General features: G+C 36.3%; 2 protein-coding genes across 2 annotated transcripts; both read right to left on the minus strand.

Moving 5' to 3' along the window:
* Positions 1–988: 988 nt before the first annotated feature.
* On the minus strand, positions 989–7261 carry LOC117624963 (WD repeat-containing protein 44). Its single transcript, XM_034356504.1, has 7 exons — positions 5319–7261; positions 3650–3740; positions 3069–3226; positions 2935–2986; positions 2699–2781; positions 2410–2503; positions 989–1992 (listed from the first exon to the last, which is right to left on the minus strand). The coding sequence occupies exons 1-7, from the start codon at positions 6879–6881 to the stop codon at positions 1403–1405; spliced, it is 2631 nt and encodes an 876-aa protein (XP_034212395.1). The 5' UTR covers positions 6882–7261; the 3' UTR covers positions 989–1402.
* A 10237-nt stretch (positions 7262–17498) lies between these two features.
* On the minus strand, positions 17499–19615 carry LOC117626479. The gene is made up of 3 exons (XM_034358194.1): positions 19394–19615; positions 18202–18407; positions 17499–18021 (listed from the first exon to the last, which is right to left on the minus strand). Exons 1-3 carry the CDS (start codon positions 19481–19483, stop codon positions 17763–17765), a joined length of 555 nt encoding a protein of 184 aa, XP_034214085.1. The 5' UTR covers positions 19484–19615; the 3' UTR covers positions 17499–17762.
* Positions 19616–23860: the final 4245 nt, after the last annotated feature.

Raw genomic sequence — 23860 nt, forward strand, 5'->3', positions numbered from 1 at the left:
CTCCTATATGATTTTGAAAGATTTGTGCTTTATCAGGTTTTATATTTGTTGTTACTTGCAAATTGGGTAACGTCCATTCAGTTCGGTCTAAGAAATTATTATCTCAAAATATTCAAAACAAGATAAAGCCAAAATAGAAAGATGCACTACTCAAAGCTTTTCTAGGTATCTGAAGTGAAATGAATGGATATAGAAACCGTCTTCAACTATAGTTTTTGTTGGGATTACATTTTCTGGTTCCAATCTTGATTTTGCTCAACCATGAATTGGGCTTCTTTTTTGTTAATTATTATAATGATTTTTTTTGAGTCATTCAAATTACAGTTTTGGGATCTCCTCCATTCAAATTATACTAAGATTAGAACGTAAAGCTTTCATTAACCTCCTCCCTAATAGGAGGCACTGAAGCACAAAAATGCTCTCCTCCCTTGCGTTATTAACTCCGTAAAGCATGCATCATCTGCAAACAAATATATGTTACATAGCAGCATGCACATACGATTATTTCAGCTCCAGCTTTGATGGTGGGAAGGTGTCCACTGTGAAATGTTCATGTTTGGATTGATGGGGGCATCTTTGCAGACAAAGCTGAGCTTGGTCTTTCAAACTTGCCGCTGCTTCATTATAAGGTAAGAATTCCATGCAAGCTCAATCCTTTATCAGGCAAGACCTCGCCTTTATGTCTAGGAATGCTTGCCTAATCCTTTACAGCCTTTGTTCTTTGTATACTATTTTCTTGTTGATCGAATAAATTTCTATTGCCCCTTATTTAACAAAAAAGAAAAAAAGAATTCCATACAAGCTCAAGAAATTTGAATTATTTAGTGCTAGCCTTCAGAAATTTAGGATGTTGAACGTTCTTTTTTTTTTTTTTTTTGTGGTGTAAATAGCTTAATTGAAATTTTATTCCTCCAAGGCCAAGTGTCATTATAATATAAAATTACGAGGTACACAGAGGGCAGAAAAGAAAATCAAAGACTAGCGCACATAAGCTGTAAAAAGAATTTTCATTTTTAAATTAAATAAGCTTTTCCCATCTCATAACTCTACAATTCCCCGATTACAGAAATTCATCGGTTTCTAAATTCACGGTGTAGTTTTTCTTTTTCTCTTTTTAATTTTTTTTTTCTTCAACAAATCTATTTTCTTTCTTGTTGTCCGATCGGACTGGCTCTCCAATTGAACTCCACATCCGATTGGCACAACAAGCACAAGGGTAACAAATGGAACGCTCTAATATTACAAATCTCACCAAATCTCTCTCTCTCTCTCTCTCTCTCTCTCTCTCTCTCTCTCTCTCTCTCTCTCTAAACACATTTGCCAATAGGGAAAATGGACTGGCTCCTTTGTAGCATTATCAACTCAACTTCCCCAGGATCAAGGGTCCCAATTATTTGGCTCCTTAAATCCGAATAGGCAATCCAAAATTTTGGAAAGTTCTAATTTCACCTCGAAGGCCAGCAGTTACAATCACCATACCCCAGGCTGACATGTTTTGGTTAAAACCATTCGTAAAATCAAAACTAACACGCGGGCTTCGGTTCCTAGTAGCTAGAAGAAGTTTCTCCTCGGGCCATGTTGCTGAAATTCTATCAAAGAAGTAAGTGTTGGATGCACTCGAAATGGTTCCGTGAAGAGGGCTATTGGTGCAACCAGATGCCGAACGTGAACCCTCATTGCCATTAGCCACCTCGACAGGCGTAGGGGGATGGTTGGCTGTGGAGACCTCATCAAGATTGTTGTCAAGCCCATTCTGTTCTGCATCTTGTAATCCCCATGAATCGCCCACTCCAGGCCAAGGGATTGCCACTGATACATCGTGGCAATGGAAATGCTCATAGGAGCGTGTGACGGTAACGCTTTTGCTTCTGCTAGGTCGGGAATCAGCTTCATGTTTCCATATATATACATGAGAATCCTCACTAGCAGATACCACATATTTACCATTTGCAGTGAGGGTGGCTGAGATTTGACTATTTGCGTTACGAAATCCTGCAAAAAAATAAGACCAAGTCACCCTATGAAAAACGCAAACCTCTAAGATGCATGCGCTGATATTTGAGATAACATGTTCATGGATCTAGCAGGCAAAGCATTATCGTGCACCTAATGCCTAGAAAACACATCTCTCTGCTCCATTATATTATCTTGTTACTGAACATGCACTCAACTGGGTAACAAACCAAAGTTGAAGAAAAATATAATACCAGCAATTTGACACCATTTATAGCGCTTCCATAAATGACCCGAGAAAAGTCATGGAAGTAAAGAAACACAAAGCATAAAGTTTTGGTAACACCATTGGCTTAAGAAACTATATCAGATTAGAGGGGCAAAAATTCATATATCATACAATTTGAAATAGCTAAAATAACAAATGACAAAAATCATAGAACAACATGTGCTTACCCTTGAACTTGTGAACCAGATCAATGCTATCAACAACCCTGATTCGTGAATCCGCAGATGTGATGAGTACTTCTGATGAACTTCCGGGTGCGAACTATCAAATGAGACTAATTAGCAACTGAAAAGAATCCATAAAACTTGCCACTCATATAATCAAAGAATGATGAAAATACAAGATTGGAAAAAAGCCAAGTTGTAATCGTAAGAAGGGAATAAGGATCAGCACCCTTCATTGTCATGGCTAAAAGTATCATCTGAACAGAGTAAAAGGGATCAAGCCAATTATTACCTGAAAACCCGTGATTTTCTTCTGATGAGATTTCTTTTTCTTGTTCTGCAAATTAATTTGGCTCTTCTGTTGCAACTTATTCTCTGAAAAAGTTGAAAACATTTATTAGTCGAGCGTGCTACAAACACAGAGAGGGAGAAAGGGAGAGGAAGGAAGGAAAAGGGGGGGAAAGGGGGGGGGGGGGTGGTGGGTGTTTGGTGGAGGGGGAGAGGGAAGAGAGAGAGAGCAACTTGTACCGGATGTGTTGTATAAACGACAGCTCCCTTTGTATGAACCAACTAGGGCACCCTTCAAATATCAACACAAATGTCTTGAGATATGAACGATAATTAAAAATTACATAAAGACAGCACAAAAGATATGGCCTAACCTGACCATCAGGAGTGTAGCAAGCAGCTGTGACCATCTCATGCAGATCATTCCAATCAACCACTTGGCGATCAGGGATGCTCCATATGCGAACCTTAGCATCAAGTGATCCACTAATGAAGTATCTATCATCAACAGGGTTAAACTGGATGCAAGTTACTGCATCAAGGCACATGCAAAATAGAGTTATTAGAAACAAATGATAAGAGATGGGGAGAGATATGCATATCTCTTGCAGATTTATACTATTCTCTTTCAGAAAAGATGTTAAACCACCAAACCAAACTATAAGAAATCGGATAAACACACTTAAGGAAGGATTCAAAACAAAATTTCTTGGCAAGATTAACAAATACCCTTCCCACCCCTTACCACATGAGCCCAAAATGAAATAGTCATACTCAATATTAGACATGAAACTCCTTTTCCTTGACATCAAATGTAAGTACTTGAATTTTCAGTGGTTTTATAACCCCTGAAGGAAGCCGTGTGCACATTAGCGCCTTTTTATGCAACGGTCGTTCAGGTAGGAGCCAAACAAAATGGCAGAGTAATAGCTGAACGCAGGCCAAATATACTTACCATAGTCACTATGTGAAAATATCTTCAAACAAGTCTGGGTAGATAAATGCCACAGGCGCACAGTTTTGTCCATTGAAGATGAGAGCAGGTGCTGGAGAAAAGGAAAGGAAAAAAATCTTACTTAGGCATTCTGCAAAAGGAAAAAATTGGCGAGAATAAAAAACAAACTATCCACATTATTTCCATCACACTCTTCACACCATTTAAATGAATCTGCGTCTATCTTTCTACACATATTATTAAGGAAAGACTTATTTACAAAAACATATCCTAAAAGAAATTTTATATTTGGTAAAAAGAAGAAAAAGGGCACACATAAGTCAATAAGGTTTTGAGGGATTTTCTTGACCAGAAGATGTCTAGGGTTATAATTTGAAATTTTGAGTATTCTCAAAATAATCAAAAGTTAGAGATAAAAATAAATAAAAAGTGCCTCACATAAAAACTATGCTACTCTATCTAATTACTGATAACGCCATTTCTTCCACAGTCATCCTTTTTTTATTAAACAATTGCTACATTGAATGATTATAGCCAATTCCCTATGCCAGCCCTTTGGATCCCACTAAAACACCCTTACCAAAAGGCAGTGAACAGAAACGTGCATTGTTTTAATTTCCACGCATGACTAAAAAATAATAGTAATGGCATATCCAAGACTTGAACTTATTGAGGATCCTACGAACATAAGCAACCATCACACCACTTATCTGTGACAGAGTTTATTTCAACCTTAGATCCTCCTACCCTTTATTAATCTGATTTTGATGATTCCATTGAAAAGTAATCATGAATACATCCTTATACACTTAAAATTTAAAATAATGTTGTTCGAAAATCTCAAGAAAGCAATTGTCCAAGTTCAAATACAGATAAAGAGAGACATGAGCAATCAAATATTTATACTATGGAAACAGTCAAGTGGTAGTCAAATGTTTCATTCATTTATCAGATATCTACACTCCACCAATGCACTCACTTTGAAAGTGCCTAGAATTAGGGAAATAAACAGCATATATACTAGAGTAAGGATAGTTCCAGAATCAGATAACATATGCACCAGCATCGGATAATTCCTGAGCCAGATCAATGATCCTTCCCCAAATTTCTACTCTGGCATTTTATCAGACCTCCTATTGACTTATCCAAATATGGTAAAAGTTATCAATGATTTATTGTCTTTGTGTTCCTAGAAACTTAACAGAGCTGCTTCACCAATTGCAAGGTGCACATAACAAAACCTAGAAGGTGTAATCATAACGAAAACCTACGTATTTTAAAGTTCCTCTCTGTTAACTGTCAATTGAAAACAAAGAGAAAACTATCTACAGTATTTGAATGTCCCACTATGCAACAAAATCTGTACCTTAAGTAAAACCTATCCTCTTGGACCCTTCATACGACTCAATTCATATATCCCTCTCCATGTGTATCTAGTGACTCATAACGAAAAGAAAGACAAAATCCTAGGCTACAAAGTAGTAAGGAAGGTCAGTCAGATTGCTTTGGATACACAAAGTTAATGGTGTCCTTGGATCATATGAAAGAGAAACAAACATCCACTAAAAACCACCCAACATTTGGCATCAAGAAACATCCAAGCAAATAATGTAAAGGCGCAGAAGGAGAAATTAAAACAAACTCCTACAATATCAGAACAGTAACAAACCTGTGACTTGGACCAAGAGAGGTCAAGCACATCATCAAGATGCCCTTGGAATGAAGAAATGGGTTTTTCTGAAAGTGCAAACACAGTCTCCGGAATCACATAATGGTCCAAACTCACCGATTTTCGACTGATTGACGACCTCCCTCTCCTCTTCTTTTCAACATGGTTGTCCACATTCGGCGAGACTGAAGATGGTTCCGGTGACCCATTGGAAAATAACAAGTTGAAATTGCTATCTTCTGATTTCTCCATCAACAGGTCACCCTTCCTCTCACTCTCCATTACTTTCCAAACATGGATCACACAATCCTCACCAGCACTAGCCAAATACTTCCCATCCAAACTAAACTTAATACTCCAAATAGACCCATTATGCGCTTGAATCTCCTGACTCTTGTACATTGCAGTGAGCTCTTTACATGATTTCCCGTACTGCCTCACCCTCACCCTCTCCGGCCCATGAAAGGACACATCCTGGCTGTCGTCCGTGGCGGAGCTCGACCTCCGACCACCTTTTTCCGACGACGTGTCCCTCTCGTCACTACTCCGTCTATCCCTATGACCCGTCATGGTACTTGCAACACTCTTGATGCTCTTAAACCAACCCCCTCTCTTCTTCAGCTTTGAAACTCCACCATTGCCCCCGTTGGCATTGGACTCCAAACCATCCTTATGACCCTCCTCCACATTCTGCCTCCTCATGAGTTCTTGAACAATTGGTGAATGACCAACACTCATCTCAAACTCCTCCATGGTCAACTGCTTCCCAGTCCCTACTTCCTTCAGCTTGTTCCACATACCATCTTCCCTAATCTCATTCACAACAAACTCTTTCCCATTGTCAAGGTTCCTAATGGTACAAACTTGGGCATTGCCATTGCCATCAGTAACCTTAACAATCCCATTACAATCCAACTCCTCATCAACCTTGGAATCGCTTCGAATCTCGTCTGCCCTTCTGGAATTTTTCCCGGAAGGCGGCTTATTCGGTGGAGATGAGTTGCTTTTACCGCTTGAAGACTTCAAAACGCAATTTTTTGAATTTCTATTTACAAAAGAACCGGTTTCTGGTTCAGGCTCGGTCTCAGCCTCACCCGAAGCACAACGAATCGAAAGAATTGGAGGAGAAGAAATAGATGAAGTAGAACAAGCGTTATTACACTGGTCGCCTCCGTCGGATTTCGAACGGACGATGCCATTAACGCCTCCACCACCAGAACTCAGTTGACTGATCAAATAGTCCGACGACACCGACCGCCCGAAGTCGCCGGCGTAACCAAGATGGGGCTTGGCCCGGGTAAGAACCGGGTCGCCGGTGAGACCCATTTCGCTGAGGAGTTTAGAACGGCGTTCGGAGACGGAGGAAGGCTCGGAGATCCAAACGTCGTATTTGATGGAGGCCCCCATTGGGAATTTGGGTACTGCATAATTCGGGTTCGGGTCGGACTCGGTGTCGGAGCCGGAGTTGGAAGTGGAGCAGGAGCAAGAGGAGGAGACAATGCGATCGAGAGACTCGTAGAAGCACTCGGTGTCTTCGTCTTCTTCCCCTCGGGCTTTGCTCATCGTTTACTGGGCATTCCCATTTGGTAATGAAAATGCCCGAGAAATTTCGCCGACGCCGATCGGATCCGACCCGGGTGCGGCCGAAACGGTGGCGTTTTGATGATGGTTTGGAAAATCGGCCGATTTGTTTGTTGGTTCCAGAGAAAGTGGGGTGGGAATTTGATGGGATCGGACAAGAAACGGGTGTGGAAGTGTGTGGGTTTGGGGTTGTGAATCAGATCCGATAACGGGCAGAGAGAGATAGAGAGAGAGAGAGAGAGAGCGGGGAACAAAGCCCTATGCTGCTTGGGGTTGTTTGGGTTGGGGCTTGAGCAATGTTGTTGTTGTTGTTGTTGTGTGTGTATCAGTGTATGGAGAGAGAGAGAGAGAGAGAGAGAGAGAGAGAGAGAGAGAGGAGAAGAGAGAGGGATTTTCTTGTTTGTGTTTCTATTAAAAAGGAAAATGGGTGACAAAGTGGGAAAGGAAACGTTTGGCTTTAGACTTTTGATTTTAATTCTTAAGATTTGAGGGTTGGAAATAAAAATTTGGGGGTGGGAAAATAGTTGGATTTTTGTGTGTTAAGGGACTTTTGGAAATTTTCTATATATGTATTAACAAAAAAAAAAAACAAATTTTAGTTTTTAATTTGTTTTACTATGATATTATTGTCACTCCGCAAACGATTCATCTTCGTGTAACAAGAAAATAATTACACACCCCCTCTCTTTTTTCCTTTTTATTTAGAACTTTTTAATATTTTTTTGATCGAAGAGGAAAGGGGATTCGAAATTAAATTTTTTTCATATGAATATAATATGTGCGGGTTTAATTTCTTTGAAGGTTTGAATTCTCTTTTGGATAGTAGGGTTTAACTTTCTTCATGTTCTTTGATTAAGGTTTGAAAATCTTCAACAACAAAAAAAGAAAAAAAAGAAAAGGAAGTTTGAAACTGCCAATTGTGCTTCAATCCCTAAATAGTTGAGAAAATTGACAATCAAAACATTCCAAAAATAACTTGCTTTAAAATGTAATCCAACTCTCTTTTTATGATTTGATTTACATCGAATTAATATGAAGGATGGATGCCGTAGAAAATGTAATGAAAAGGTACCTTATTTTGTTTTTTTGACCATTATGTTGAGAAAATCGCCAGCATGGACGCATGTGGAGCACCCTCTTTTTGTTAACGTCACTCCCCAGTCGGAAAACAACAAATTAAAATTAAAAAAAATAATAATATATATATATATAGAGTGACCAATACTTGTTTTTTATTTTTATTTTATTTTATTATAACAAGCAATTGATATACATTTTTTTTGTATAATTTACTTTTGAAAGGAAATTCCAACTTTTGTTGCATTTTATTGGTGCATCTATGATAATAGTAAGTATGTGACTTGCACAAGCCTCATCTTCATGAGACAAGCACATGTGTTTCTGCATGAAATCGTATTCTTTGCTTTAGAACCTAACATCTCTATTATCACCCCCCCACCACTATTTCATGTCACTTATACATAAAGCTTAAAAGTACAATATCAAAAATAATTTAAAATTATCAACGGGGTCTAACCCAATAAAAAGGATCTTGATTTACAAACCAGTAGTCTATGGTTCGAACCCTCATGACACCTTGACAATGTGTATGTGAGAGAAAACACCCATTTTCCAATATCACTCTTGTATCAAATAATAATAATAATTTAAAATTCACATAATAAAGAATAAAATGAGAATATTCTAAAACTTGTTTTTCTTTCTCGATCACTTTTCCCACCCTCATTTAAATCTCGAGAAATATAATTTGGATTATTGATCAAGTTGATTGTGGCTTAAATGTAGTTCAACCTGTGCACTAAACTCACTTTCAATTAGAGATTTAGTTTCCAAAACCCATAAAGAAAATGTAATGTTTTGGTGTAATTTACACCATATAAAATCAAACATGGTACTGTAGATGGAGTTGGGAGGGAAAAGTAAAAATTGGAAGATGATGGTGATGTTACCCAAACTTTCCAAAAGGAGTTTACCTCTAGTCCCGGGCTAGGCTATATGGGCCTAAATAATACATACATGACAACAGAAAGCCCAGTGAATTGAATGCTGGAGGAGCAGTACTAATTTCTACCGCCTATTCATGGCCAACTACTTGCCATTCATCTTACCTGTCACATGCTGTCCAGCCCATTACTGTTAAGTGAAGGTGACAACAACCCTAATGCCTTTCCTACTTGCTTCAACTGCTCTTGGGACCAAATAATTGACTCATAACAATTCTTTTGACACAGGGACCATAAGTATATTAATGTCTGCCAGTATTCATTTGACACATTCTGTGTATTTCTCTTTATGCTGCTGGTAGGTGGATCTTGTAGAGCATTTAGACCAAAATCCCGAGCATCGTACATACATTGGGTCAAATTTGCGGAGAGACCGAATTGAAAATCATGTATCGTATTTACTAATCATATTATTGATTACATTCTATAAAATAGAGTAGCATCTATTTGCAGAGGCATGTGATCAGTAATATGGTCGAAATAATTTTCTTGATGTTTGGTGAAACTTGCAATCTTTGATACCATAAACAATTTGAGGTCCTTGACCATGAAACCTCATGAGAGTCATGACAAATCCTAAGTTTCTTACAACTTAAAATCAAATCATTACTTATAGGGAAGTTTTATCCCATTTGACTTTTTGCAGAAAGTGGGTGGTGAGTGAGGTGTCATTTAGACAGCAATAACGGGAAAGGGTATAGGAAAAGAGCATGCTACAAATTATATGGTAGTGTTTAGGTCCTAGGCCGTTTTTTTTTTTTTTTATAGAGCCAGATTCAAACTAGGGTTTGCAACTTGCAACGCAAGTCTAAGCCTATATGGTGGAGTAGGCTGAAGATTAAATTGTCAACACACAACGAAAAGGAAACAAGTCAAAATAAATTGTTCCCATTTCTGTGTCTATTTATCACCCACCTCTTCCTCAATCACGTGTTGCTTGCAGGTGTTTAGACTATATTTTACAGAGCAGTGGGTGGGTTGGTGGTTTGTCAAAGACGATATGCCTATCTATCTCCCTCCCCCATAACCTATGAGCTATGACATCAATGAGGATCCTATACATAGAAAAAAATTATCCGTTCTTGAAGACATTTTTTTAGTATACTTATTTAAAGCTTTTCATGAAAAGGTAACTACACAAAAATAGGTATTTTTGATTTAGATCGCAACCCGTGCTTGTAATATGTGATTGAGATTAAAAGTTAAGGAATATCAAGACAAATAAAGAATAGTGTGATATTATAATTTGGATACAGTCAAATATTACAGATATTATAAAAGATGATAATTTTTAATCGTGTCATCTTTCCATATTATAATATATTGACGAATTACTTCATGTATCGATATTTTAATACTATATAATAATTTCTCCAATTGAGGGTTGGGACACTTTGGCTTTATCCTTTTTCATAAAGAAAAATAGTCTAACTTTATATGATTTTTTACTCCAACCTGGATGGTCAAAGTCCTGAAGAACTAGGCTGTGTTGTCTCGTATAGTATACCTTGATAGCCGAGCTTTACATCCAAACATGCCGATGGTTTCCTTGTTTGTTAGGCTATGCATCTAATTGGATTATTAAGACTAAAATATAGTAAAGCAAACTTGAGCAATACTATTCTATCTCCAGCTAAAAAAGACATTGACCCGTTCCCAAACAATGCATTACAACTCATTCTTGCATATGAAGCTTGGGGAGCTCGTGTGAAAGCTTAAGATTAAAAAAAGAGAGAGATGGGAAGATACCAAGAAAGGGTTTTGGGCGGTGGCCGGCCCAGACCACCACCTCAGATTATAAACCAGATCAAATGTGCTTAGGAAATGTTTGAGACAGAGAGTTGGTTTGTATTACTAGACCATTCAGATTAATTTAATGTATAGAATACATGGTTAGCATACGATGGCATTCCTCAATATGGGCTCATTTCTTGAAAATTTTATTAAATTTTTGGGATTTAACGGTTGTCTAATATGATATGAGTACATTTTTGTTATAGGTTGCATCTCTTTTGTATGCATATGTTTGTCTCTTTTAAGTGTAAAATAAGACTAAACGTGATAGAAAGTATTAGCGTAATATACATTATTAACTCATTACACCAACCTAGTGAATTTTCAATGAGATCATAAGCTCCTCCTAATACGTAAGTAGTTGAACCAAATTTTGACATTAATAAACTTAATTGGATACTATCTTAAGAAGTAAAACCAATTGATTTGAGCTACATATCAGTCTCCATGGGACATTTGGTGGTTAACTCATCCACGTAGTTTTGGTAGACAAATTGAGAGTTTGTGGTTTAAACTTACTTCCCCCCAACGAAACCAAAAAATTAGAGAAGAATCAAGTCAACCCAAGCGATGATATGGTTGACCAAACATGGAAAGTGTCAAATTATTATTATTATTATGGTGATGTTTGTGTAACGATAACGAACCCCCAGACAGTTGGACAAGACTTGCACATAAAGCTAAAAGTGAGGCTTGGTACTTGTCAAAATGATAGCCTAAAGGATCTTGGTGCTTTGTCATGGAGGCCCAAGCAAAAACAAAAGCAGAGATATCCTCTTTTCTCACCGACTTGGTGCTCCACTCTCTCTTTGATTAAAGTTTTTTTTATAGCAAAACTATGATCCTGTTCACCTTTCAATTCTCATTTTTCAAAAGCACTTTGAGGAGCTTCTGCTGGGCACTGGGCAAGCATGTTTCACACATTACTTTATACTTCAAAAGAAATCTACTTCATTCCGTAATGGACTTCTACTATTAGCGACGTGGATTGTTGCAACTCTTATTTTTCTACTCATCTTAACGGCTTAAGCAACTCTTCAATTAGTAATTATTCTTTAACAGATATTTGACAAGATATATTGTTAAGTTAGAAAGGAAAATGAGATTTTCTCACCCACACATAAGTATTGCCAATGTTCCATGAAAATTCGAACCTGAGACTATTAATCTACAAGTTAGAGCACTTCCAGCAGTTTGCTCTTTGCCATGGCAAGGGGGGGCCAGGGCAGTTACTATTCACGTGAATAGTGGCTGCTTTGCAAAAAACAATGTGTGTTTCCAGCAGTTGCTCTTTGCCATGACAAATACTATTCAATTTTTTTTTTCACAAATTTTTTTACCTAAACAATTAATTTTGATAATATTTTCGATAAGATTTTTGGGTTCCGACGTGTCAATACTATTCATATCTCATAATTGGATAAATTTTTCGGTTTCAAATTTCATATAAATTTCAAAAAAAAATTTGGCCGGTATTTATAGAAAAAAATTCATTAATTTTATGGTATTTTTTTTCAGTTTTTTATTGAAAAAAATTGTCAGCCATTGGATTGGAGGAAAAAATCCGATTGGAGAGCCTAGACGACGCCACATGGCAACCGTAAAAAAAATTCAAATGAGTGGGCTAACGCCAACTTGGCGTCAATGATGACATCAGCCCAAAACTCAGGCTCGCGCTCCGGCTGAACTCTCTCTCGGCCCAGCCCAGGCTCGTGGCCCCCACCTCTTGCCGGGGCAAGCCTTTGCTGCTAAAAACATGATTTGGGCTCAAAACACCCTCAACTCGCCCCCTGCCTTTTCTGCTAAAACTGCTCTTAAGGTCATCTTTCACTTGAATAAATCTTTTTCGCAAAACAACAAATATTTGTTAAAGCAACTACTCATAAGTGAAATTAACAATATAGGTACATCACGTCTGATAAGACAACATTTTCTTTCGCTTTATAAAAACAGCAATTTAATTGTACTCAGTAGGATTCATGGATTTCTTGTCAAACTAGATTCATGACAATTGGAGGCATCCAATGCAGACGAAACAAATATATTTAAGACACATGGCTTGATTTCAACCGGTGCCGTCTAATGAATTGTTTTACATCGTAGTCTTTGCTAGTTGTTGGAGTGACAAATTAATGCTATAAAAACATATTGATGGTGGAGAAGGGGAAGGAAAAAGTAGGCCTCCACACATTTTTTATTCAACATATATTGAAAATAGCATCAAAACTTGCTTGAATGGGCATTAGAACAATCTATTCCCTTAACATTCTTGTTCCCATTAAACTCTTTAAATAAATCTAGATATGAAAAACGGGACCTAATTTTTCCACACTCGTTTTTTGTCCGTTTTACATTTTTTTTGTTGGAAATTATTTCACACTCTTTTTTTGTCCACTTACACATTCCTAAATGTTATAGTAAAAAAATATTAAAAAATAAAAGGAAGTGTAAGTGGACAAAAGAAAAGCGAAAAAATCTCCGGCCTAAAAAAATCGATACATAACTAGCATCTTGCTGCCCTACAGCAAAAACAAAAATGGATCCAATGCCACACTGCAAGTATAATTACTTAAAACACCGGATTATGTATAAATTAACTATTTATTTGTTTTTTAAGGCTTGGTTTGCTCATGACCTGGAAGGAAGCTTTTGCACAATGCCTCCACTATCTTTTTTAATTCAAAATAAATTAGATGAGCCGGTGTTGTCATTGACATGAAATGAAAGGGAAGCCTCCTGCTCATTACCTAAGCAAAATTTTGCTTAGCTTTATAGGGTTTCCACAATCGTAAATATAGATTGATTAATGATAATTAAGTTATTATTAAAAGACTAAACCCAGATTAGAGACATAAATATCATATTATATATAAACAAACACACCACGTGGCTTGATTCCCAACAGCCTGTTTGTGCGTGAAACAGGTTCTTGATTAAGTATGCATTGCATATCATTGAGGATAAGTGAGGAAATTGAAATGCCATTAGTAAAATTGATTATATATATAACAATATGCTTATGCTTTGGGTTTTAAATTTAATTATATTCCCATCATCAGATTGTCATGCGTGTCACTCAGTAATTATACTAATTTTATTTGATCAACTGGACATTAATTATTTTAATTCATCAATCATCCCTTCATGTGATGAAAAGACATAAAAAAAAATGGTGACAAAACCACCATTGTTAACTGTTTCAGAAGGAGCATGAAGATCCTATACTGTTGCTGATTTGCTGATACGACAGCAGATCATGGGGGTTAGTGAATTATTATTGCTGGACATTTTCATGTAATTTTAATTAAAACCTGATATATAAAAAAACTAAATACCCTCTGCCACACCAGATGTGTATATATATGTATATTCTGCTAAGGACAGATAATAGTTAACAAGAATTAGATGGTTCTGAGCACAGAGCCATCTAAGATATGAGAAAAAAAATTGGTTTTGTTTATGGTCTAAACAGAAAGGGGTCCGTAGATATTAGATAAGCAGACGAAAGGAGAAATGTTCTCTTGTCAAACTGTCTGATAACATAAGATATTTATGCGATTGAATCTGAACCATTAATAAGGTTGATTATTTATTTTTCTTCCGGGTACTGGTATATGTACAATGTAGAACTTTTTAAAGCATTGTATGAATAGATGTCAATGGTTGTGTGTGGTGTTTTAGACTAATTGGGATGCAATTTGACTTATTGGGTTGGTGCAGCAGTTGTAAATGCATGCAAATGATGACTATACATGGGATTGGAGAAGCACTTGCCAGAGCCTGCAGGACCATAAAATTTTGCCCTTTTAAAAATGATAGATCAATGTCCGAGTCATATACATGCATCATGTGATGAATTATTAGACAGTGAAGGTGGCAAAGCATATCATTACTCATTCGAAAGATGCAGATGCAGCAATCTAATAATGGGTTTATTCTCTTTTTGGTTGTATTTTGAAGAAAACCACAACAAAACCCCTTCACACACTGCTTCATATTTCATCAAATCTGTCCCACACAATGTTCTCAGATTAAAGTTTCCGAATTGACACGGAAAAAAGACCAAACTACCCTCTGGATATGCGTCGTCATTATCATCATCGTCATCGTCATGCATGTATGTATTATGCATGTATTATGAGAAGAATAAAGAAAAGTGGCTTTGCTGCAGAAAAAAACTGAGAGCATGTGGCAGCTACAATCATGCTATATAAGGAGACATGACAATGTAACATATTCTAGCATGTTTAAAGCTTGCATGTGCACTGCACTATTTTCCCAATTAAATTAAAAGATTAAAAAGAAGCAGCAGAAGAGGGGAAACATAAATGGAGGGTTGGCATTTTGACAATTTTGGAGATTCACTTATTTTCTGCTCAACAAAAAGAAACGCCCCTGTTTTGACATGCATCAAAGTATCATGAATCAATCATTCCGGAATTTTCCCCCCTTCTTGTTTCATACAGGAACATGACAATCTTAAATGCATATGATTAGACATGCATCAATGGTTGATTAGTCATCTATACGCCCTTATTTATTGTAATTATGCATTTTTCTTTCTTATTATATTATGTTTTCTCTCTTACTTTTGATTGCTAACAATAGAATTATAACACCCTCGGGAATTAAACCTAATTTCTCTGCTGATTTTTAAGGTGCCAAGGCCCCTGTTTTGAAAAGAACCAAAATATCAAATAATTTCTGAACCCTTTTTTTTTGTCTTTCTAATTTTGTAATATTAGCACAAATAAGTGTGAAAACTGAAAGTTAATTCATCATATTTCCATGCATACATACACAAGAAAATTGGTAAATGTGGGCGAGTTTAAAATATATTAAATGTAAGTCTACACATGCATCAACAGTTGACAGTCGCTCACGCGCGTATGAAATTATAATAATGATTAGTATTTCTCTTTCATATGTCGTGTGTTGTCCTTTTATTTTGGCTTCCTAACAAGATAACTCCCTGCGGGATTAAACCTAACCCACAATCCATGCTGATTTGTAAGAAGGCATCGTTGTCCTTGGGCTCAAAATCGATTTTGGTGCATCATATTTCTTCTTCAAACTCAGAAGATCTATATTGTGCAGGAGAGTGGATCAAATTTTGTGACGCAATGGTTACCTCAAAACCTGCAGCTTTTATGCGTGATCAGAGATCACTTTTGGGGGGGAGGGGGAGAGGGGGAGAGAGGATCTCAGATTTTTGGTGGCAGCAAAATTTTCACAAACTAGAGCCAAGCAGCCTATATGCCAAGTACAATTTAGGGCAGGGCCTCGAGAGGGCCTCCCTCTGGTACAGTTTGAAAAGCTGCATTCTTGCATCAAGACACTGACACTTTGAAGTTTCTATTTAGACCTCAAAAAGGCTCAAATGGTTGTTGGCATTTAAGTGAGAGGAGATGAGGCTGATCATTTGAATTCCACTAGCTAGAAACCAACAAAGAGAAAAGGAATATAACGGATTGCTGGGTTTGTTTTAATACTTTGTCTAGTTCCATTTCGACTGGATTCCAAGTTATTAAGAAGCTTAAACTAATTTTTGTGTAACCCAACACAAATTTAGATTAGTCGTTACGATTGATGATTATAGAGGTCTTATTTAGATGTTACTTGAATCGAAAATAGTTTAGTAATTTGATTATCCACATTTTCGTTTCAATTATGTTTAACAAGCTGAGTTTTTCGTATACACATTTTATATGACCAAACAACTTCCGAATTGTTTGCAGTAGTATCAATGTATCAAGGGAAGGACAAATAAACAGCGACCATTTTTGTTTTGTTTTGGTCACAACACCTACACTATGTTTGCATAAGCCATTTGATATGTATAATCTGACCCAAAGCTGCTTATGCTTTTAGTTTGACACATTCAAATATACAAAGCGGAAAATGTCAGAGAGAAATTGTGGGCTACAGGCCTGTAGGTGACAAGATATCTGGAGCCCATTTTCAATGTGGGCCGGCAGATGAATTTGCATCAAAATCTATGTTGATTAATAAGTTTTTTATTTGGGAGATTTCCATATCCTAAAAGGTCCAAGTTGATTGATTGGTCAGTAAAAAAAAAAGGTCTAGGATGATCCAGTTGCATATATTTAGGTTAGGGTCAGATACGAGAAAATATAGTTGTGGAGGCAACAACACAAAATGATTTGGTTAATCAATTATCATAAATTTAACCTCATCCTCACACAACTTTGGTTAATTCATTGCAAAATCGTCATACAAAGCACATAAAATTTTGTTTTTATTTTTTATTTTTTTATACGAGTAATATTGGAAGGGGATATTTTCTCATACACTGTCAAGGTGCCGTGAGAGTTTGAATCTAAAACCACTAGTTTGCAAGTCAAAATTCTTTCCACTAGGCTGCAAGTCAAGACCCTTTCCATTCCCATTCCAATGTGCTAGACCCCGTTGCTAGCTCTATAAGTTGTTCCATAGGTTTCTTTAATTAATTGAAAGCATACAAAGACGTAATATCTCCTCACCTCGCATTCTCAAAACTTCAACAACAATGACGTGCTGAATAAATCAGAGGTCACCTTAAACTATTGAAAAACTTCAATTGACAACAAATCTAGCTAAGGCTATGTGTGACAAAATTTGCCCTCTCACACAATGAGGAAGGAAATGAATCTTCGTCCCTCCTACCATGTCTTAGTTTAGAATTATGGGATGTTTAAGCTAATCATACATTGACACGTATTAAGCAAATCATAATATTCTTCTAACATATCAAGCATTTCCCTGTAAACAGTTCTGCATGTATAACATCACAAGAAATGATTTTCTATTATTAATACCGTATTTGACAATCAGAAAAAAGAAAAAGAAAAAAAAAGAAAAAGAATTTCACAATAGAGTGAAAAGAATGTGAAGTACAATACCACTATAATACAGACTCAACTGAACCCTTAGCACATATTTATGCAACTCAAAACATGCAACTGGGGGAGGCCAGACTACAGTCAAATCTCAAATCTATTACAAACTAATGATCATCAATCAATCACATTGATTATGGATGGCATCATTTGAAGGTTCCCAGACCAACAGCAGCCTCTCCACCATATGGCTGGAAGCTTCCCCTGGCTCTGGAGTAGAAAACATAGTAGAACTCAGAAACTATTGTGGTGAGGAAGATGAAAGCTGCCCCTGCACCAAAAACTCCTTTTCTCAATGTCTGGCAATCTGGGGGGTTTTCACTGAAAATGGTCCTGTAATGGGTGTGGTAGGCATTCCTCACGGAACCCGCCAGCAAGCACACCTCAGCAATGAAGAAAAATATCCTGTTAAGAAACACATCAAAAAAATGTATAAGTAAAGATCCATTGCAAGATGTGAACCTTAAATGCTGGTGTGGAAGTTAAAATCAAAATTCAGTCTGCAATTATATGAACATCCATGTTGAGCTAATTGAATCGATCCATTTGGCATGGAAGTTTTCTTTGGTATGTTATAAGTCATACCAGCAGGTTATGAAAAGGATGACTGCCCAGGCTCTTGACCCTCCAGGACTCAATGGCTTCCCGCAACAGAAGCATCGGCTTGCTGCCATTATAATGACCTGACCTACCAAGAGGAACAAAAATGCACCAACCCCGTAGCCAGTTGCAATGTCCGAGTCATAGACACAATAGTTGTAGTTCACCTCATTATCCTGAACGATCCTTGCCTGTCATTAAGGGCACGATTGGATTGTTACTATTGTATAGCAAGCAGCAAGCTGTTATATATCACTACATTGTCAAGGTCCCAACCCAAGGCAAAACTCCTGTATTTCAATAAAGCTAAGTATAACTAAATTGGCTCACGTCAAGATTTTATAATTCAAACTTTGGTGGGTAGGGGAAAACTGTATAATTTTGAGATATGAAAACAAATGAACTATAAATTTAGTTTTTATCAGAACACCAAATAGAAGGTACGGCACACCAGAAATATAAGAAGAGAAAAAAAATATCATTGCATCCAGATTTATAAGTGGGAAGTTTTGGGTAATACTAAAATTTTAACCACAACTTTTATGCTTAACTAACCACTCTGAATGAAAGAGGTTAACTTCTCTTATTTGGCTGGAAAATCTCACAAAACAAGTTGTCATTCAAGTTCAGAACACCCATCTTATTCTTGGAATCGAATTTATTTGTATGATTCAATTTCATATGCCTCTATATGTTTCACAACATTCATTACAATTTGTTCCAGAAGTATTCATGGCAAATTCTCCAAGAAACTCATATGCATGAACAGGTTAATTTGACAAATTTTCTTGAAAACACATAACAAGCCATAGAGAGTTGATTCAATTTATTCGGGTCAGCAAGAACACAATTTTCTTGCCTCTCACTATTTTGAAAAACCCCTCTTTGTCTATGGCGAGTTGATCCAAATACCTAAGTTGAAGTATTAGGTCCATCCAAGAAATGGATTGCTTCTTATCTTCTTCAATCCCAAACAATTAAAATACAACATATCGAGTTTCCTGTCTTTCCTTGCATTTTCTTAGCAAACAAACAGTAAATATCAACAAACAAACACAGAAAAAAAAAACTTCAATTATATACTAATATGTTCAGCAAAAGAATCAATGTTTAAAAAGACAAGCAATAACAATGAAGGGGCTTAATATGAAGCGAAAGAAAGAGAGAGAGAACTTACAGAGCTTCTCCTCTGCTCAGCTGCAACAGCCAGCCCAAAAGCAATGACATTAACGATGAAGACTGCAATCAACAACAGCTTTGACGCCATGGTTATTAGTTAAGAACCTAGCTTCAGAAATTACTTCTCAGATCTCTCTCTCTCTCTCTCTCTCTCTCTCTCTCTCTCTCTCTCTCTCTCTCGGCCTGCTCTACTCTGTCTCTCTGTTTCTCCCTCTAAATACACAGAACAAAACAACTGTGAAAAAATGATTGAATAAAGTGAAGAAGCTACAAATGAAAGAAAATAATAAAATAGTGAATAGATTTATTACCAACAGAAAGCTACTTCCCACCGCTCACCTGAAATGTGGGTATTTCATCTGTAATAACGAAATTCCCAAAATAGCCAGTGTTGGTCAAGCACAGTGAAATTGGAAGTGCATTAAAAAAAAAGAAAAGAAAAGTAAAACAAAATTTGCTCAATGATGTGAGTTTGTAAAGGAGTTCAACTTATCTTTCATTTCATGTCCTCTCTTTTGATGACATTTTTAATTGGCGTAGTAGAAATTAGAAATATGTGGAAACACATGATGTCAGTTCATCATATTGAATATTTAAATTGAAAATAATAAAAAAGATGAGTTGTAACTCAAGCGACATTAGAACTAAGATAAGAAAATGACGGATTCTAGGTTCAATTTTGATTGATCGAACGAGGTTGAATTTTTTCGTTATGGTACATCTTTGTATTTTATTTGATCATTTTTTTTCTTCATTATGTTAAGGTATGGTGTGAAAAATTATTAGAGAATGTTGGCAAACAAAGAACAAAAATTACAAGAGAATGTCAATAGTTCTAATCTTTGTTAATTAATAAAAAAATGAATAGGTAAAACACAATGATTCTGTCACCAATTAATGTCGGAAAATGAATCTATAAACATAACATGCATGTGCAGCAAGGCTATCATGTCATAGTTAGACATCCAAAATAATAAAATTTTATTTTTCAACGTGATTTTCCTTGATTATTTTGAAAGACTTGAAGGGAAGCTTAGTTCAGGGGCAATTTTGGCATTTAGGGATTTAAACCCCACCAGAAAGCTGTCGCATATGATTAATGATGCAAGCAATTGTCGGTGAGGGAGGAGTTGTTGGACAGAGAGAGAGAGAGAGAGTCAATGGATGCTTCTTAAGCGTAAAAGTGCAGCAGCCTGCCTTTTTCATCAAGAAGATAGATCAGATCCAACGGCTGATCTGGCGGGGTTTATGGACGCGTGAAACAGACGAAAGAATACCAGAACCTTTGCTTTCAGTGCGGGTTGTCTTTCACCGTCTCCTCTGGCTTCTATACCATGCACTGCAGCCTCTTCACCATCAACTACGCCCTCACCTTTTTGGCTGTCAACCGTTGATTTGCCACAATCCACTTCGTCTACGGCCGTCAAAGTGAATAATCGGTTTGACTTCAAATTCACCGTCAAATTAAGAGTGCTGTTAAATGAACTTTAAAATTAACTGAGTACACCATATGATCTAAGTACACCATAATATTTTAATTAAAATATAAAATTAACTAAGTATACCCTATAGGACTACCAAAAATACCCCTAGTACACCCTAATACTTGTAGCATTATTTTTGCCGTAGTGAAGATATTGATAAAGCATTTGCTGTTGAGAAACACATGTTGGAGCATGGTGTCTATCCAGAAGAGCCTGAACTAGAGGCCCTCTTACTGAGTGAGTGTGGGAATCGGTAAAGGTGACAAGGTGTATTATATGCTGCACAAACTAAGAACAAGTGTAAGGAGGGTCTCACCGTCTACTGCCAATTTAATTATGAACTAGTTTCATAGCAAAGAAGCTGCAAGAGTGGGAAAAATAAAATGGGATCCAAGATTGATAAGGGAGGCAATTGAGAATGGAGGTGGGGGCTGGCATGGGCAGGGTTGGTTGGGAAAAGGAAAATGGTCTATGTTGCGTACAACTATAGGAGCTGATGGCTTGTGCAAATGCTGTGAGGAAAAATTGGCCACAATTCAGATAGATTAATTGGATTCTAAAGTGTATAGAATAGATTGAAACCTTGATGTTATTTACTCACATCAAAAAACAGCAAGAAGCTCTCCAATCAATATGCAGAACTAATCAACATTGACAACAGCCAAATCAAAAGCACCCTTCTAAAAGTTGTCCAATAGATGTGTTGCTGCTTTTTAAGTTGTCTAATCCAAGTTGCCAAGAAATAGTTCTGAGAAGAAAGATGGGCACTGAGCAATCTGCTCCAAGCCATTCTGACTCGCGGATCACAAAGATAGGCACCGAGTAATCCCTTGATTATGGTTGAATATGGTTAGTAGGGTGTACTTAATAAAATTATATTTGTTTCACAATTCCAAATATCCTTTTTGGTCATTTTATATTAGGATAAATCAGTAATTCAATATATACTTTTATAGTAGGGTGTACTCAGTTAATTTTAGAGTTCGTTTAGCAGCACTCCAAATTAATTACAATTAAACAGTTTGTTTAGTTCGATTCGGTTCGGTTTAATAAAAATTGTTGGAGAATTGAACCAAATTAAACTGGTAATTTCGATATATGAGAGAAATAACATAGAAAAAAAAAAAAATACAAGTGAACGGTCTGGTTCAATTTAGGCTGGTTTTTATTTTTATTTTGAAACCAAACCAAACAACCCATTACAGTTTGAATCAGTCAGCTTGGTTGGTTCAATAATTAAAATTCCCCTTTTAATTAATTTTGTATGAGTTAACTCTTTCTAAATCATCATAATATCTAAACTCATTTCACCCCTTTGAGTAGAGGATATAGTAATTTCTCAGTTTATATGCAGAGATGGGTAGTTCATATGTACAGACCAATACACTACCTATAGCTAAAGAAACTTAAGAAGAACAAATTCAAGGCACATCTCATTTTTTGCTATACACCACTTTCCCTTTTAATTTCTCCCCGTTGAGGTTCTTGGACCTTGAGCATTCTTTTAAGTAAAAAGACATGGAATTCGTGAATTCAACTAAAAGATATTCGGTTGATTGTGGAGCACTAGGAACTATCCCTCTACTTAGGGTTTTGCATTAAAATTTTAAATCTTATTTGTGTGATTCTATTGCCATTGCTCACATTCCAATCAAAAAGTTTAAATTTTGTTTGAGTTCTTCTGTTGTTATTCTCATTTTTGCATCTTGCCCCAACTAAAATTTTAAATAATTCAAAATAGGGAGGAAACTAGAGATGAGGAAGGGTTGAAGAAAATAAATAATACATAAAGCTAAAGCTATAATATTCATGCCTTGATGTTGCAATTCCGATCTACCAAGGACAAAGCTAACTCCATCAGATGATTTAATTATTCATAATCTTTTTAATGTCTAGAGGACCAACCAACAAAAAAAACAAAAAAAAAAAACCCGAAACCTGCTAAGTTATATTGTATTTGTTCTAATTTATAAATTAAATTGGATTTGACCGGTCGGTTGGATGAATTGGATTGAATTTGGGATAGCCAATCTTCATATTTTATATTTTAGTTTCATCTTCAATAGTAAAAAAGAAAAAAAATCGAAAACGTTAATGCCCAAAAAAAGTAAAAATGTTACTGATTTAAACCGACATTAGTTTGGAAACGATGGATTTGCTTCTTCTTTTGGAAATGATGCATTTGATTCTTTTCATTTTAGGGCAAGAATGATGCATTTGGATTTGACCGCCCTTCTCTCTCCTTATCTCTGATATGATATTGTATTATTTTGCATTCCTTTTGTTTCCGACGGTGACATCTCTTACCTAATTTGAGCCTTGGACTTGGACTTGTTGGACTTAATATGGTAAATGAATGCTAACTAAGACACAATCTCTAGGTATTTTGGTAACAAGATCGTACTTAGTTTGTTTATAAAGAAATGAAATTGGACTTTAATGCAAGGACTAATAAATGGCAAATGTATAAATAAAATCCATTTCTAATACACTAACTAAGGTGTAACATCATCATTCTTCTTAACACTTGACACGTATTCATGAGAATAATCATGATTTCACAAATATTAAATAAAAAATTAACTACGGTTACATCTATAAACATGTATCAGGTGATGAGTAAGATGATGATGGTACACCTTGAGTTAAAATTGTAAGTAAAAATATTTTCTGAACATTTTGTCATGACAATTAATAAAATTATGGTCCAATATTCAAGCCATCTTTTGCCCTCTCTCAAAAGATTACTTTTCCATAATATATATATATATATATATATATATATATATATATATATGTGTGTGTGTGTGTCTCCCCAAAGGCCAAAACTTGTCTTATCCCAAAACAATCCGGAACCCAAAAATTCAGGCTCTGAAAAATTCTTTATTTTCTTCTTCTTCTTCTTCTTCTTCTTCTTTGAATCAAAGTAAGTGCACAAGTGTCAAAGCCATTTTGTAAAAGTAAAGCAACCCAAGAAAACA

This window comes from Prunus dulcis, chromosome 4 (genome assembly GCF_902201215.1).
Source record: "Prunus dulcis chromosome 4, ALMONDv2, whole genome shotgun sequence".
Lineage (NCBI taxonomy): Eukaryota > Viridiplantae > Streptophyta > Magnoliopsida > Rosales > Rosaceae > Prunus > Prunus dulcis.

Coding starts and splice junctions, on each gene's coding strand:
- LOC117624963 (XM_034356504.1), bottom strand. CDS start 6,881: ATGAGCAAAGCCCGAGGGGAAGAAGACGAAGACACCGAGTGCTTCTAC. Junction 3,741..5,318: donor TCTCTTGGTCCAAGTCACAG/GTTTGTTACTGT, acceptor CCTTTTCTCCAG/CACCTGCTCTCATCTTCAAT. Junction 2,504..2,698: donor AGAAAATCACGGGTTTTCAG/GTAATAATTGGC, acceptor CTCATTTGATAG/TTCGCACCCGGAAGTTCATC.
- LOC117626479 (XM_034358194.1), bottom strand. CDS start 19,483: ATGGCGTCAAAGCTGTTGTTGATTGCAGTCTTCATCGTTAATGTCATT. Junction 18,408..19,393: donor CTGAGCAGAGGAGAAGCTCT/GTAAGTTCTCTC, acceptor CCTTAATGACAG/GCAAGGATCGTTCAGGATAA. Junction 18,022..18,201: donor ATCCTTTTCATAACCTGCTG/GTATGACTTATA, acceptor GTTTCTTAACAG/GATATTTTTCTTCATTGCTG.